General features: G+C 38.2%; 1 protein-coding gene across 1 annotated transcript; it reads right to left on the reverse strand.

Moving 5' to 3' along the window:
• Nucleotides 1-42: 42 nt before the first annotated feature.
• CCAP (Crustacean cardioactive peptide) lies at nt 43-12,820 on the reverse strand. The gene is made up of 4 exons (XM_067758987.1): nt 12,637-12,820; nt 12,348-12,546; nt 3,143-3,206; nt 43-918 (listed from the first exon to the last, which is right to left on the reverse strand). Exons 2-4 carry the CDS (start codon nt 12,432-12,434, stop codon nt 632-634), a joined length of 438 nt encoding a protein of 145 aa, XP_067615088.1. The 5' UTR covers nt 12,435-12,546; nt 12,637-12,820; the 3' UTR covers nt 43-631.
• Nucleotides 12,821-13,030: the final 210 nt, after the last annotated feature.

Below are 13,030 nucleotides of genomic sequence, written 5' to 3' on the forward strand. Positions count from 1 at the left end.
GGTTTAATAATGTGACGAATATTGACATCACTAAGCGATACTATCATCACTCAGCCGATACTAAGCAGCCACTCGTATGTACGTAAACAAATCAATCACCATGTACACACATACATACAAGGCAGCAAAGAGATACTCACCAACGCATGTCATCATCAGCCGAAGTAGTACTCACATATACATGTATATGGCTGGTAACCAAGCATGAAGTTTACGAAATTACTAGACCTTAGGAGAAATGGATGAACTAGGCAACCGAGAGTATAAAAACAGCGCAAGCTGAGGCATGACTAAGCAGTTTGAATTATACACGCAATTAGTTGTGAAGTAAGAGTTATTGTGAATTATTCTCAAAGTAGTCTAATAAAGACCATTTTGCATTATTGAATATTGGAGTTATTTATTCAACAGTTTAGCGATTTGAACATCAGCAGAAAGTTTGGAATAAGCGCAATTTCACTAAATTCGTTACAATAAGAAGTTTGCATTTTTACTTTATTAAACCTGACCTTTGTGCTCGAATTGAAAGAACCAATCAACAATTTAGTGACTCAAAGCTAATGATATAAGTAATTACGTACATAAAATAACTGATATTGACTTGTGATTTTACCCATATCTAACTTTTATCCTAAACCCCTTCAGCGTTATCTTGGTTTTCCATCTGTTGTCGCATTCTTTGTCTATTTTTCTGTCGGAATATCTCTTTGCTTGCCTCTTTGATGGCTTCGAAGATTTTAGCTTGTGACATAATTTGCTTTTGTACATTTTCCACCGCTGGCTCCGCATTAATATCAATGAGATCGCTTAAACCATCAGATAAATATTCGTTGTGGTATATGTTTGCGTCTGAATCTTCCATTTCAGTGCGTTTCCACAAGGGGTAGGGGGGTAAAGATGAACGCTTTTTGCCACAACCTGCCGCAAATGAAATAAAGATACTTAATGTTAATATACATTGGAAGTTATTGTACTTTATTAATTTCTGAAGCTTGAAACTCAAAAAAGTAAGGGAAAGGAACAGAGATCGGCATGGCGTCCCGTGCTTTGCGGGCTTATTTATATTATTTCAATGCGAATCCCATTATTTTTTGCCTAAGGGAGCGAACTTTCTTTAGGAAGTTTCATCGCTCTGGCTCCTAGAAACCGACAGAGCCGAAGAGAGCTTTGGTCTCTTTCACTATATTTAGTATTTGTGCTGTAGATATGGTAAAGGGTGAATCATTCCCTTTTCAATTGCGTTTTACCTGGTATATCAATTTCTTTGTCTTAGGCACAGTGGAATGCAGAATAAATGAAACCTCTCGCCCATCGCTAGGATATTTTCCTGTCCAGTAACAGAAAGTTATAAATCTCTTTCAAAGATGTTTATGACTTTTCCAACCTCCCCAGCGGGTTAGGGGGCTTAGAATATATCCGCGGCAGGTATGCCTGTCGTAAGAGGCGACTAGAATACCAAATTGATTCAAGGGGTTGTGTAGCGCAACCCTTTCAAGGGGTTGCCAGCGCAATATATAGCTTATCCAACCCAATTGTCAACCTCACCTACCAGTGGCGAATACTGTATCTTTAACAGCCGAAGCTATGGCGACCCCAAGTTCCTCATGGATCTAGGGGGTGGGAGGGCGTTTATGCCCTAGAAGGTTACATGTTGGTAATACCAAATCGTTGCCGAGATGGACGGGCTAGTCCCTTAATGGTGCTTGTTACCGAAACGTACTGGATCTGTTTCCGGCAAAGGACCATCAACATCGATAACACTCCCCAAGGCATTTGGGGAGTGTCCTTATCGCTACAACAACAACAACTTCCACACCAACAGAGAAGTTACAAGTTCCTAGGTGCTGTTCTCAATCGACCCAGATATTATATTATGTTAGTATCTTTGCTTTCATATAGGAGCCCGTGATTTCGGGATCTCCTGGATCGAGCTAATTAACTTTATGGCGTAATTGCTCAAGACTTTCGTGAGAGAATGGGGACGAGTCTTCCATATTCTACCTACCGGAAGAAAGCAAACTGCATCAGAGAGGGTGGCCTAGTAGAACTTCCAATAGAAGGGCATTTGCTGCGGTGATTCTGTTGCCGATCTTACATGGTTTACCTATAAAGTGGAAAAACAACCCACCCCATTCAGAACTCATAGACGAGATAGCCAAAAATCAATGCACCAAACTCTTAAAAACTTTTTCCGAAGTCATAACCGAAAACTGAATTTTCGAGAGCCACACATTTTTACACTATAATCAGGGCTGTTCAAAGTTTTTATATTGAAGTGGAAATCACAGTACATATACAAAATTATATGTACACTAAAACTTTTTTTAATTAAAAAAAAAAAAAATTATTTGTAATGTTTAAAGAATTTTGATATATGAATACATTTTGAATTCATGTTTTTCTCAGTACTGTGATATTTTTGAAAAATTGTTAGTTGTCAATTTGTTAATGTAAATTTGAATATCGTACCGAAGTGCCTTGGCTTCATATGGAAGTGCTTTTTCTTTGCACTTTCATATGAAATTCAGGCACTTTCGTATGAATCGAATTTATATATGAAGGCATATAAATTTTTCTTTTATATTCAAAGTGTGAATTTTTATGTGTGCCTATTTTTTATAGCAAAACAAAAACTATAATAATGTGACGAATATTGACATCACTAAGCGATACTATCATCACTAAGCCGATACTAAGCAGCCACTCGTATGTACGTAAACAAATCAATCATCAATGACAAGAGTACCACGAATGATGGTATCAACATTGTATGTTTATGTTTTTGTTAAATTTAATGCAACAATATCATTGTTTAGTTTTTTTAACGTAAATATTTAGTGCAACAAAAATCTACCATTTTCAGTTTACGCTCCTGGAGATGCTAAGAAAATCTTAGCGAAACGTTGAGCTGTAAGGTGGAAAAAGCTTTGTCTTATTCGCACCCCACATAAATAGATCAGACCAGCTTATTATATACAAAATTAGATAAATTAACTGATCGGATAAATACGAAAAAAAAAAACAACTATAGTGTTATAAGTGTATAGGGCTTGAGCAGCTCTGACTATAATAATCCTAGTTCGTTGCCTTCAGGTCCCCTTTTACAAACTTATCTTCTGTTGATATACCGTTATATATTTACCTGTAAAAGCATTGCAAAATGGACGTTTCTCATACTTCCACTGATCGAGGCCGTTTAGTTTGTGCTGTAATAAAAAATGTAATTACATTAAAAAATTTGAGCGACAGATAAATCATAAATTTAATAGAAATAGAATGAAAATGGGTTCGATTAGGCCGGATGCTCACAGCACTGAGCGACTGTATTTGGTGGCGAAGTATCCACGTCTTTCCACTTATTTCGCTTCTGTCTATTGTTCTCTTGCTCTGTTCCGTCCATCTCGTTTTCTGTATTGGTGAGATTTTAAAAGCTTTTCCGAATTTGGAAATTTTCCGTTCGAGTTTTGAGTTACCACCAGGTGAGCTTAAATTTCAATTTAAATTATATATTCAGGATAAGAAATTCTTCTAAATGAGGCAAAGAGCGAGATATTTAGAGATCTTTGGAAAATCCTTTTGGAGCATGTGGGATCTTGGAATTGGTTTTAGGTAACTCCTCATTGAGTTAGAAACTTATAACCGTACACGGTCAGCAAAAAAGAAAAAATCCACTGGGTGGAGCACGGCTCAAAATAATTAAAAAATTCATTCGGGCTTAGGAATCTTGAGATCGGTTGTAAGTTACTTTCCGGGGTGCTAGAGACTTGAAACCTTGAACGTAGCTTAGAATTCCAGAAAAAATTACACTAAACAGATGGGCTGGATATTTCGAGATCTTTGGAGAGCCCTTACAGAGCATGTGGAATTTTGATGTCGACTTTTTAGTAAGTTTCCATTGAGCTAGAAACTTTAAGCCTAACACTGAGATTGGGAATCTTAAGATCGGGCTTTAAATGACTTCCAGTGGTTTGTAGACTTTGAAAATAGCTTGGAGCTCTAGCTGATTATAATACGTAGGATCGAAAATTGGTCTAGATAGAAAATCCATGGAGCATATGGAATCTGCGAACGATTTTTAGTTATTTCTCGTTGAGCTACAGACTAGAAACTAGGCTTGGGGATCTATTGACCTAAGAATGAAAGAACTAGATCTTTTAATTGAACTAGTTCGCTAGTTCGACCATGACAACAGCAGATGAAGCGGCTTTGGGAGTGTTCGAGAGAAAAGTTCTTCGAAAGATTTATGGACCTCTACGCGTTGGCGATGGCGAGTACCGAAGAAGGTTTAATGATGAGCTGTACGAGCTATACGCTGACATCAACATAGTCCAGCGAATTAAAACGCAGCGGCTGCGCTGGCTAGGCCATGTTATGCGAATGAAAGATGATGCTCCGGCCAAGAGAGTGTTTCTATCGGAACCCGCCTATGGAAGCAGAGGTAGAGGGCGGCCCCCACTCCGTTGGAAGGACCAGGTGGAAAACGATTTAAACTCCCTTGGTGTGACCAATTGGCGCCGGTTGGCGGAGCGAAGGAGCGACTGGCGCGCCTTGTTGGACGGCCATAACCGTTTAGACGGTTAAGCGCCAATTAAGTAAGTAAGTTCGCTAGTTCGTTCAGTAAAGTGAACTAAACTTTTATGTGGAAACTTTGCAAATTAAAATTTCAAAATGTATGGCAACTCACTTCTTTGTCAAAATTAAAACAGCTGATCGAGTTTCGCGATGTTTACCGCCATATCGTCATTTTGTGAAGTTTTACAATTTATTTTAGAAGTTTAGTCTTTTAAATGTGTCAGCAAGCTGGTAACCCTACTCACGAAAAAACAATAGGGGGACTCATGAAAGCATATAAACTTATAAGGTGTAAAATTATATCCATTTACACACGCTGTTATATGAACGCACCTAGAAATGCTATTGATAAACTTGATTGTTTATCAGCTGTATTATTGCCAAACAAACATTTTTTGATTGTTATACAAATTAAAAAATTCCAAGATTAAGTGAAAAATCAAAACTAAAACGTCTTTACTAAGATATTCTAGTAAATGACTTGCTGATGTTGGAGATTTCTGATGAAAATGCCTGCTGTAATATCTGCAAGGTTGCATTCCTTTGAGTTTACCGCGTTTACACAATGAAATGTGCGCGTAAATTTATACAAATTGTGTAAATGATTTTTCATACAAAATTTGACAGTTCGTTTACGCACTAGATAAATTTATACGTTTACACACTTTATAAGGCATTTATACGGTTACATGAGTCCCCCTAATGAACAACAAGATGGCTGTCAGTCAGTCGATTGCGAGAACTAAAATAGAAAGCGTCCGAACTGCAGAGCCAGCGTGGAATTTATGAAATTTATACAAAAACTCTGTACAAATAAACCTTTTATTAAACATTAAATATCTTTATTGAAATTATTTCATTGGAACTCAAGAGGTCTCCTGACAGCCTCAGAAGTTGGATGAAATCCACCCTTAAAAACGTAAAACTCGAAATACAGCTTATAATTGAATAAGTGCAATTGTGTGTGCAAAAACATTCAATTGTGAAAATATGTGTTTAAACGAGTAAAAATACATATTATCGAGTTTAAAAAAAGGTGTTCGCCATTAAATTAAATTAACATATCGTTTATCTAACGCATAAAAGAAGTTGAGACTCCGCTGAATCAATTCGGGGCTCCTCTGCACTTACGTTTTAGTATTGTATTCGTCGTTAATTTAAAATGTGCGAGTCCATATGACCAAGAATTTTCTCAACACAAACGAAAAATATCTAATTATTACTCGCGATGTATTGATTTGTTGCGTGATATCAATAACTACAATATATTTAACGAGGTTAAGACAAATTCACAAGCAAGGCCAAAACCAATGGTCCTAACAAATGCTACGTCCGGTTCGCGAGATATTGCTACAAAATCCAACGAAAATGTAAAGTGCTACAACTGTTTGAAGTTTGGGCATTATTCAATAAAATGTCCAGAACCGCAGAAAAAAACCCGTTGTGAAAAATGTCAACGCACTAATCACACAATCGAAACTTGTCCGGAAAAATCAAATAATACGGTAAGACTAATTAATCAATCTGTTCAACCAACAAAAGAAATTATTGACGTAAACATCAAGGAGATTAAAGTGAACGGACTTTTGACAAATTCTTTCGTAGATCCTGGCAGTAGTCGTACTCTTGTAAGAGGCAGCTTTGCCAGTAAACTTGGCAGCTGTACACCGTGTTTAATAACATTGAATGGGTTTGGTGGCGGTAAATTCGTATGTAATGAGAAAATAAACTTAATAATAGAAATTGACTGTGAGAAAATTGATAGTGACGGGTTGATAGTAGAAGATAATTTGATAAGTGAAAATGTTTTACTTGGGACTGATAGTTTGTGCAGAAACGGAAGTCGGCTGGTTATCGATAATGAAGGTTGTCGTATTGAAAATGTTTTAAACATTCTTGAACGTACTACTCTCGTTAATAAAGATTTTGACAAACTCGAACAATTACTGTCCTCATTCCGCGGTGTTTTCTCGGAAAAGGTTTCAGAACTCGGTAGATGTAACATCATGAAAATGAAAATCGAATTAAACTCGAATATACCGGTAAATATGAAGCCGTATCGTCTGCCATTCTCAAAGCGGCCGATTGTGGCAGACATAATCAAAGAATTACTCGACAATGAAATCATACGTTTATCAGAATCCTCATATGCCTGGCCAATTGTACTAGTCGAGAAGCAAAATGGTGAGCATCGCCTCTGTGTGGATTACAGGTGCCTAAACAAAATCACGAACAAAACGTCATATCCGATGCCAGTTATGGATGAACATTTCGCTCAGCTAGCAGGTAATAAATATTTTTCAATATTAGACCTAAGAATGGGGTATTATCAAATAGAGCTCGAAGAACAATCAAAACAGTTCACAGCATTTGTTACCAACGAAGGGCATTACGAATTCAATAGAATGCCGTTTGGTTTAGTCAAAGCTCCGGCCGTGTTCCAAACGGTAATGAATAGGTCAGTATCCCAGATGAAACCTGGGGAAGTTTTGGCGTATTTGGATGATGTCATAATACCAAGCCGCACCATTGATGAAGGATTACAACGCCTTAAAAAGTTCTTATGTATCTTGGGCGATAGTGGGTTGACATTGCGTATAGACAAATGTAAATTTTTAGAAACACGAATCGAATAGCTCGGTCACGTGATTGCCTACGAATGTCACCGAATTAAGACGGTTCTTGGGTCTCACGGGCTTCTTCAGGAAGTTCGTTCCTGATTACTCGCTAATAACTAAGCCCTTGACCACGCTTCTACGCAAATCCGAACAAAAATCGTTCTGCTGGACTGATCTTCAACAGACCTCGTTTAAAGGAATCATCGAACTTTTTACAACCACTCCGGTACTGGCCCTATACGATCAAACAGCGCTGCACGAGGTACATACTGATGCCAGCAGTGTTGGTCTAGCTGGTGTGCTGATGCAGTCACACGATAACAAGACGTGCAGCCTACAATGTACTTCAGTCGACACTGCGCAGATCCGGAAAGCCGCTACCATTCATATGAGTTGGAAGCCCTCGCCGTTGTTGAGGTACTAGAACGATTCCGCATTTACTTGTTGGGCAAAAAGTTTCGTTTGGTGACTGATTGCTCAGCCGTGGCCAAGGTACGACGTAACAAGGAACTAAAGCCTAAAATCGCGCGTTGGTGGTTGAAGATATCGGAGTTCGACTTTGAAGCAGTACATCGTTCAGGAAGCAGACTTGCGCACGTAGACGCAATGAGCCGAGCGCCTGACCAGCCCCCTGAAAACGTAGAGCCGGCTGGATCTATCTTTTAAATAAACTCCGACGTTAATGATTGGCTTTATACGATGCAAATACAAGACCCGAAACTTCGTGAAATCATCGCCATTTTGCAAGGCCACGTAAAATCTCAGCGAGCTCCAGAGATCAAGAAATATTTTCGTATCCAAAATTATCGCCTTTATCGTCAAGAAAAATATGGACTGAAATTTGTCGTCCCTATCTCCGTACGTTGGCGCATTGCTCAACTTTTCCACGACAAGATGGGTCACCATGCTTTGGAGAAAACCATTTATCGAATTCGCAAAACGTTTTGGTTCGCGCAAATGCGGAAATACATTAAAAATTATATCGCCGCGTGCACGGAGTGCTGTTATCGTAAGGCCCAATTCGGTAAGGCTGAAGGTACTTTGCATTTCGATCCGGTAGACCCGATTCCGTTCCTCGTGATTCATATCGATCATCTCGGGCCATTTATTCGTAGTAAGAAAGGGAATTCGTACGTCATAGCGATTTCAGACTCGTTTTCCAAATATCTCATTGTTAGACCGGCTCGCGATACAAAAACGACGCACGTAATAAATTTGTTAAATGATGTAACGAGCTATTTCGGGCTGCCTCTTAAAATTATTACGGACCGTGGAACCGCTTACACGTCAAAGGCATTTGCCACGTATTGCGAGCTGAACGGTATAAAGCACGTAAAAACAGCGGTACCTACTCCGCGAGCAAACGGGCAAGTCGAGCGGGCAAACCAGATGATTTTAAATTACTTACGAACCTCGGTTGATAACCCTACGGAATGGGACTTGTTGTTGCGAAATTTGCAATTTACAGTCAACTCGTAACCGAATAAAACGACCGGATATAGCCCAAACGAGCTAATATTCGACTTTAACTTGCGCGATATCGTACACAATTTGTTAGTTGCCGCCGTGCATGATGACGTCGACCAAACCGTAGAGAAGATTCCGATAGACGAAAAACGTATACCAGCTACGGAGAATATCGATCGCGAACGACAAAAATGGACGGTTTGACGAAAAACATACAATCCCTCGAGTTTATCGCGAAGATGATTTAGTTGTCATTGAGAACGAAGCCGCCGCTACCGGTGAATCGAGAAAATTAGAGTCAAAATATCGTGGTCCGTATCGTATAGCCAAAGTCTTAAACAATAACCGGTATTTAATCGAAGACATTCCGGGTATGTCAATAAAGTCGCGAAACTACTCTTCTGTTTTCGAATCTAGCAAACTGAAACCTTGGTGTAGAAACTGTCCCGAACTCGATGAGAACGAAACAAGCTATAGCGACCTAGAAGACAACGAAATCGGGGTCGATTCCATATCAGGAAAGGCCGACTGTCAGCAAGCTGGTAACCCTACTCACGAAAAAGACAATGAACAACAAGATGGCTGTCAGTCAGTCGATTGCGAGAACTAAAATAGAAAGCGTCCGAACTGCAGAGCCAGCGTGGAATTTATGAAATTTATACAAAAACTCTGTACAAATAAACTTTTTATTAAACGTTAAATATCTTTATTGAAATTATTTCATTGGAACTCAAGAGGTCTCCTGACAAATGTAATAGTAAGTGTTTCCATTTTGCTTTCATAAATTTAACTACAACAAGTAAGGAAGGCTAAGTTCGGGTGTAACCGAACATTACATACTCAGCTGAGAGATTTGGAGGCAAAATAAGGGAAAATAACCATGTAGGAAAATGAACCTAGGGTAACCCTGGAATGTGTTTGTATAACATGGGTATCAAATGGAAGGTATTAAAGAGTATTTTAAAAGGGAGTGGGCCATAGATCTATAGGTAGACGCCATTTCGGGATATCCCCATAAAGGTGGACCAGGGGTGACTCTAGAATGTGTTTGTACGATATGAGTATCAAATGAAAGGTGGTAATGAGTATTTTAAAAGGGAGTGATCCTTAGTTCTATAGGTGGACGCCTTTTCGAGATATCGCCATAAAGGTAGACCAGGGGTGACTCTAGAATGTGTTTGTACGATATGGGTATCAAATAAAAGGTGGTAATAAGTATTTTAAAAGGGAGAGGGCCTTAGTTCTTTAGGTGGACGCCTTTTCGAGACATAGCCATAAAGGTGGACCAGGGGTGACTCTAGAATATGTTTGTACGATATGGGTATCAAATGAAAGGTGTTAATGAGTATTTAAAAAGGGAGTGATCCTTAGTTCCATAGGTGGACGCCGTTTCGAGATATCGCCATAAAGGTGGACCAGGGGTGACTCTAGAATGTGTTTGTACGATATGGGTATGAAATGAATGCTGTTAATGAGTATTATAAAAGAGAGTGGGCCTTAGTTCTATATGTGGACGCGTTTTCCAGATATCGCCATAAATGTGGACCAGGGGTGACTCTAGAATGCGTTTGTACAATATAGGTATCACATGAAAGGTGTGAAAAGGGGGAGGGCCTTAGTTCTATAGGTGGACGCCTTTTCGAGATAACGCCATAAAGGTGGACCAGGGGTGACACTATAATGTGTTTGTACGATATGGGTATCAAATTAAAGGTACTAATGAGGGGGTTAAAAGGGAGTGGCCCTTAGTTATATATGTGAAGGCGTTTTCGAGATATCGACCAAAATGTGGACCAGGGTGACCCAGAACATCATCTGTCGGTTATCGCTAATTTATTTATATATGTAATACCACGAACAGTATTCCTGCCAAGATTCCAAGGGCTTTTGATTTCGCCCTGCAGAACTTTTTCATTTTTTTCTACTTAATATGGTAGATGTCACACCCATTTTACAAAGTTTTTTCTAAAGTTATATTTTGCGTCAATAAACCAATCAAATTACCATCTTTCATCTCTTTTTTCGTATTTGGTATAGAATTATGGCATTTTTTCAGTAATTTTCGATATCGAAAAAGTGGGCGTGGTTATAGTCGGATTTCGGCCATGTTTTATATCAAGATAAAGTGAGTTCAGATAAGTATGTGGACTAAGTTTAGTTAACATATATCCGTTTTTGCTCAAGTTATCGTGTTAACGGCCGAGCGGAAAGACAGACGGTGGACTGTGTGTAAAACCTGGGCGTGACTTCAACCTATTTCGCCCATTTTCAGAGAAAACAGTTACCGTCATAGAATATATGCCCGACCAAATTTCAGAAGGATTGGTAAATTTTTATTCGACTTATGGCATTAAAAGTATTCTAGACAAAGTAAATGAAAAAGGGGTGAGCCACGGCCATTTTGAAATTTTCTTTTATTTTTGTATTTTGTTGCACCATATCATTACTGGAGTTGAATGTTGACATAATTTACTTATATACAGTAAAGATATTAAATTTTTTGTTAAAATTTTCCGATTTTGCTAATTTTTATTTAGCACGTATATAATAATAAATAATAGTAATATCCCTGCCAAATTTCATCATGATATCTTCAACTACTGCCAAACTACAGCTTGCAAAACTTCTAAATTACCTTCTTTTAAAAGTGGGCGGTGCCACGCCCATTGTCCAAAATTTTACTAATTTTCTATTCTGCGTCATAAGGTCAACCCACCTACCAAGTTTCACCGCTTTATCCGTCTTTGGCAATGAATTATCGCATATTTTCGGTTTCTCGAAATTTTCGATATCGAAAAAGTGGGCGTGGTTTGAGTCCGATATCGTTCATTTTAAATAGCGATCTGATATGAGTGCCCAGGAACCTACATACCAAATTTCATCAAGATACCCAAAATTTACTCAAGTTATCGTGTTAACGGACAGACGAACGGACATGGCTCAATCAAAATGTTTTTCGATACTGATGATTTTGATATATGGAAGTCTATATCTATATCGATTCCTTTATACCTGTACAACCAACCGTTATCCAATCAAAGTTAATATACTCTGTGTGCAAAGCACGCTGAGTATAAAAATGTGTGCTTAATACATAATGATTTGTTTCAGATGCCAAAGCGATGTGAAATATGGAAGCACTTTCAAGAAAATCGTGAAGAAAACAAAATGAAATGCAAGTACTGCCGAATTTCCATAAGTGTTGCTGGCGGCATATATGTGTGATGTTTAAATCTGGGAGTGAGTAGATTTGACTTCCGAATTGAACTATTGAACTAGTTCAATTGGTTGAACAATAGTTCAATTAGGTGACCGAACCAAGAGCCAAAACTAAAAAATCCAACTCTACTAGAAACCTTACACTTAGTTAAAAACACCGTGACAATGCAACAAAAGGAGATACAATTTACAAATTCATTCGAGATTTGGGATTACGGGGTCGGTTTTTAACGATAGCTTAACACATGTAAGAAAGGTTTCGCTAGGTGTCGCACCGATATGGATATTTCAGACTAACGAACAGATAGATAGGATGCAGGTTCGCCAATTTGTAGGGGAATCAAAAAGCAGCATATCAAAAGCGGCTAAAGATATGTTGGCTTAATATCCTTTTTCGTAGAAAGGTAGTAAATAAAATAATATAATGTGGAGCCTAAATAAATGAGTCGCGGTGCATTTTCTTGTTCTTACATTCAAAAAGTTGGTATCCGTTTCAGCTTGAAATGAAGAATGCGCACAGAGTAGCCAAAGCAATGACCACAACTTCCAGCATAACATATTTCACTGTTTTTGATTTTGTTGTTATTTTATTAATTTTTCTTTTCACAATTTTTTTTTATTTTCAGCTTCTTATCTCATATACATTTATACACGCCAAACAAATGGAATGCTGGAATAGGAATCGGTTGAATGTGTCGTCTCACTTTGATATTAGTGTGACAAAGATAAAAATTAGTTAATAACAAATAATATCTATTACTTAGCACTTATTTCACTAAAAAGTTATTTTGCAAAATTTCTATTTGTTGAAACTTCTTCCATTCGCGAGCTTTGGCTTTGTATAACTTTTCTGCATAGCGTTTGGCACAAAATTGACCATCGCACTGGACGATGGCTGAACTTTTAATTGTAGTCCAGAGCACTTAGCGCGACATTTAAAATAGCTTCTGTTTGCGGAAGTGTTCAGTACACATTTCAATAAGTTACGTAATGTGTATGTGTATGTCAATGTGTGCGCTACTAATAGCTGTAGACGACAGGACCGACTGCTGTGATTTGAAAGCGCTTTTTGTGGTTAGCTTGCAGGACCCCATAATATATGTAATTGCATTCTGCTACGATATTTTCAATTATTTTTTCCGATTATTTCATTC

This window comes from Eurosta solidaginis, chromosome 1 (genome assembly GCF_040869045.1).
Source record: "Eurosta solidaginis isolate ZX-2024a chromosome 1, ASM4086904v1, whole genome shotgun sequence".
NCBI lineage: Eukaryota > Metazoa > Arthropoda > Insecta > Diptera > Tephritidae > Eurosta > Eurosta solidaginis.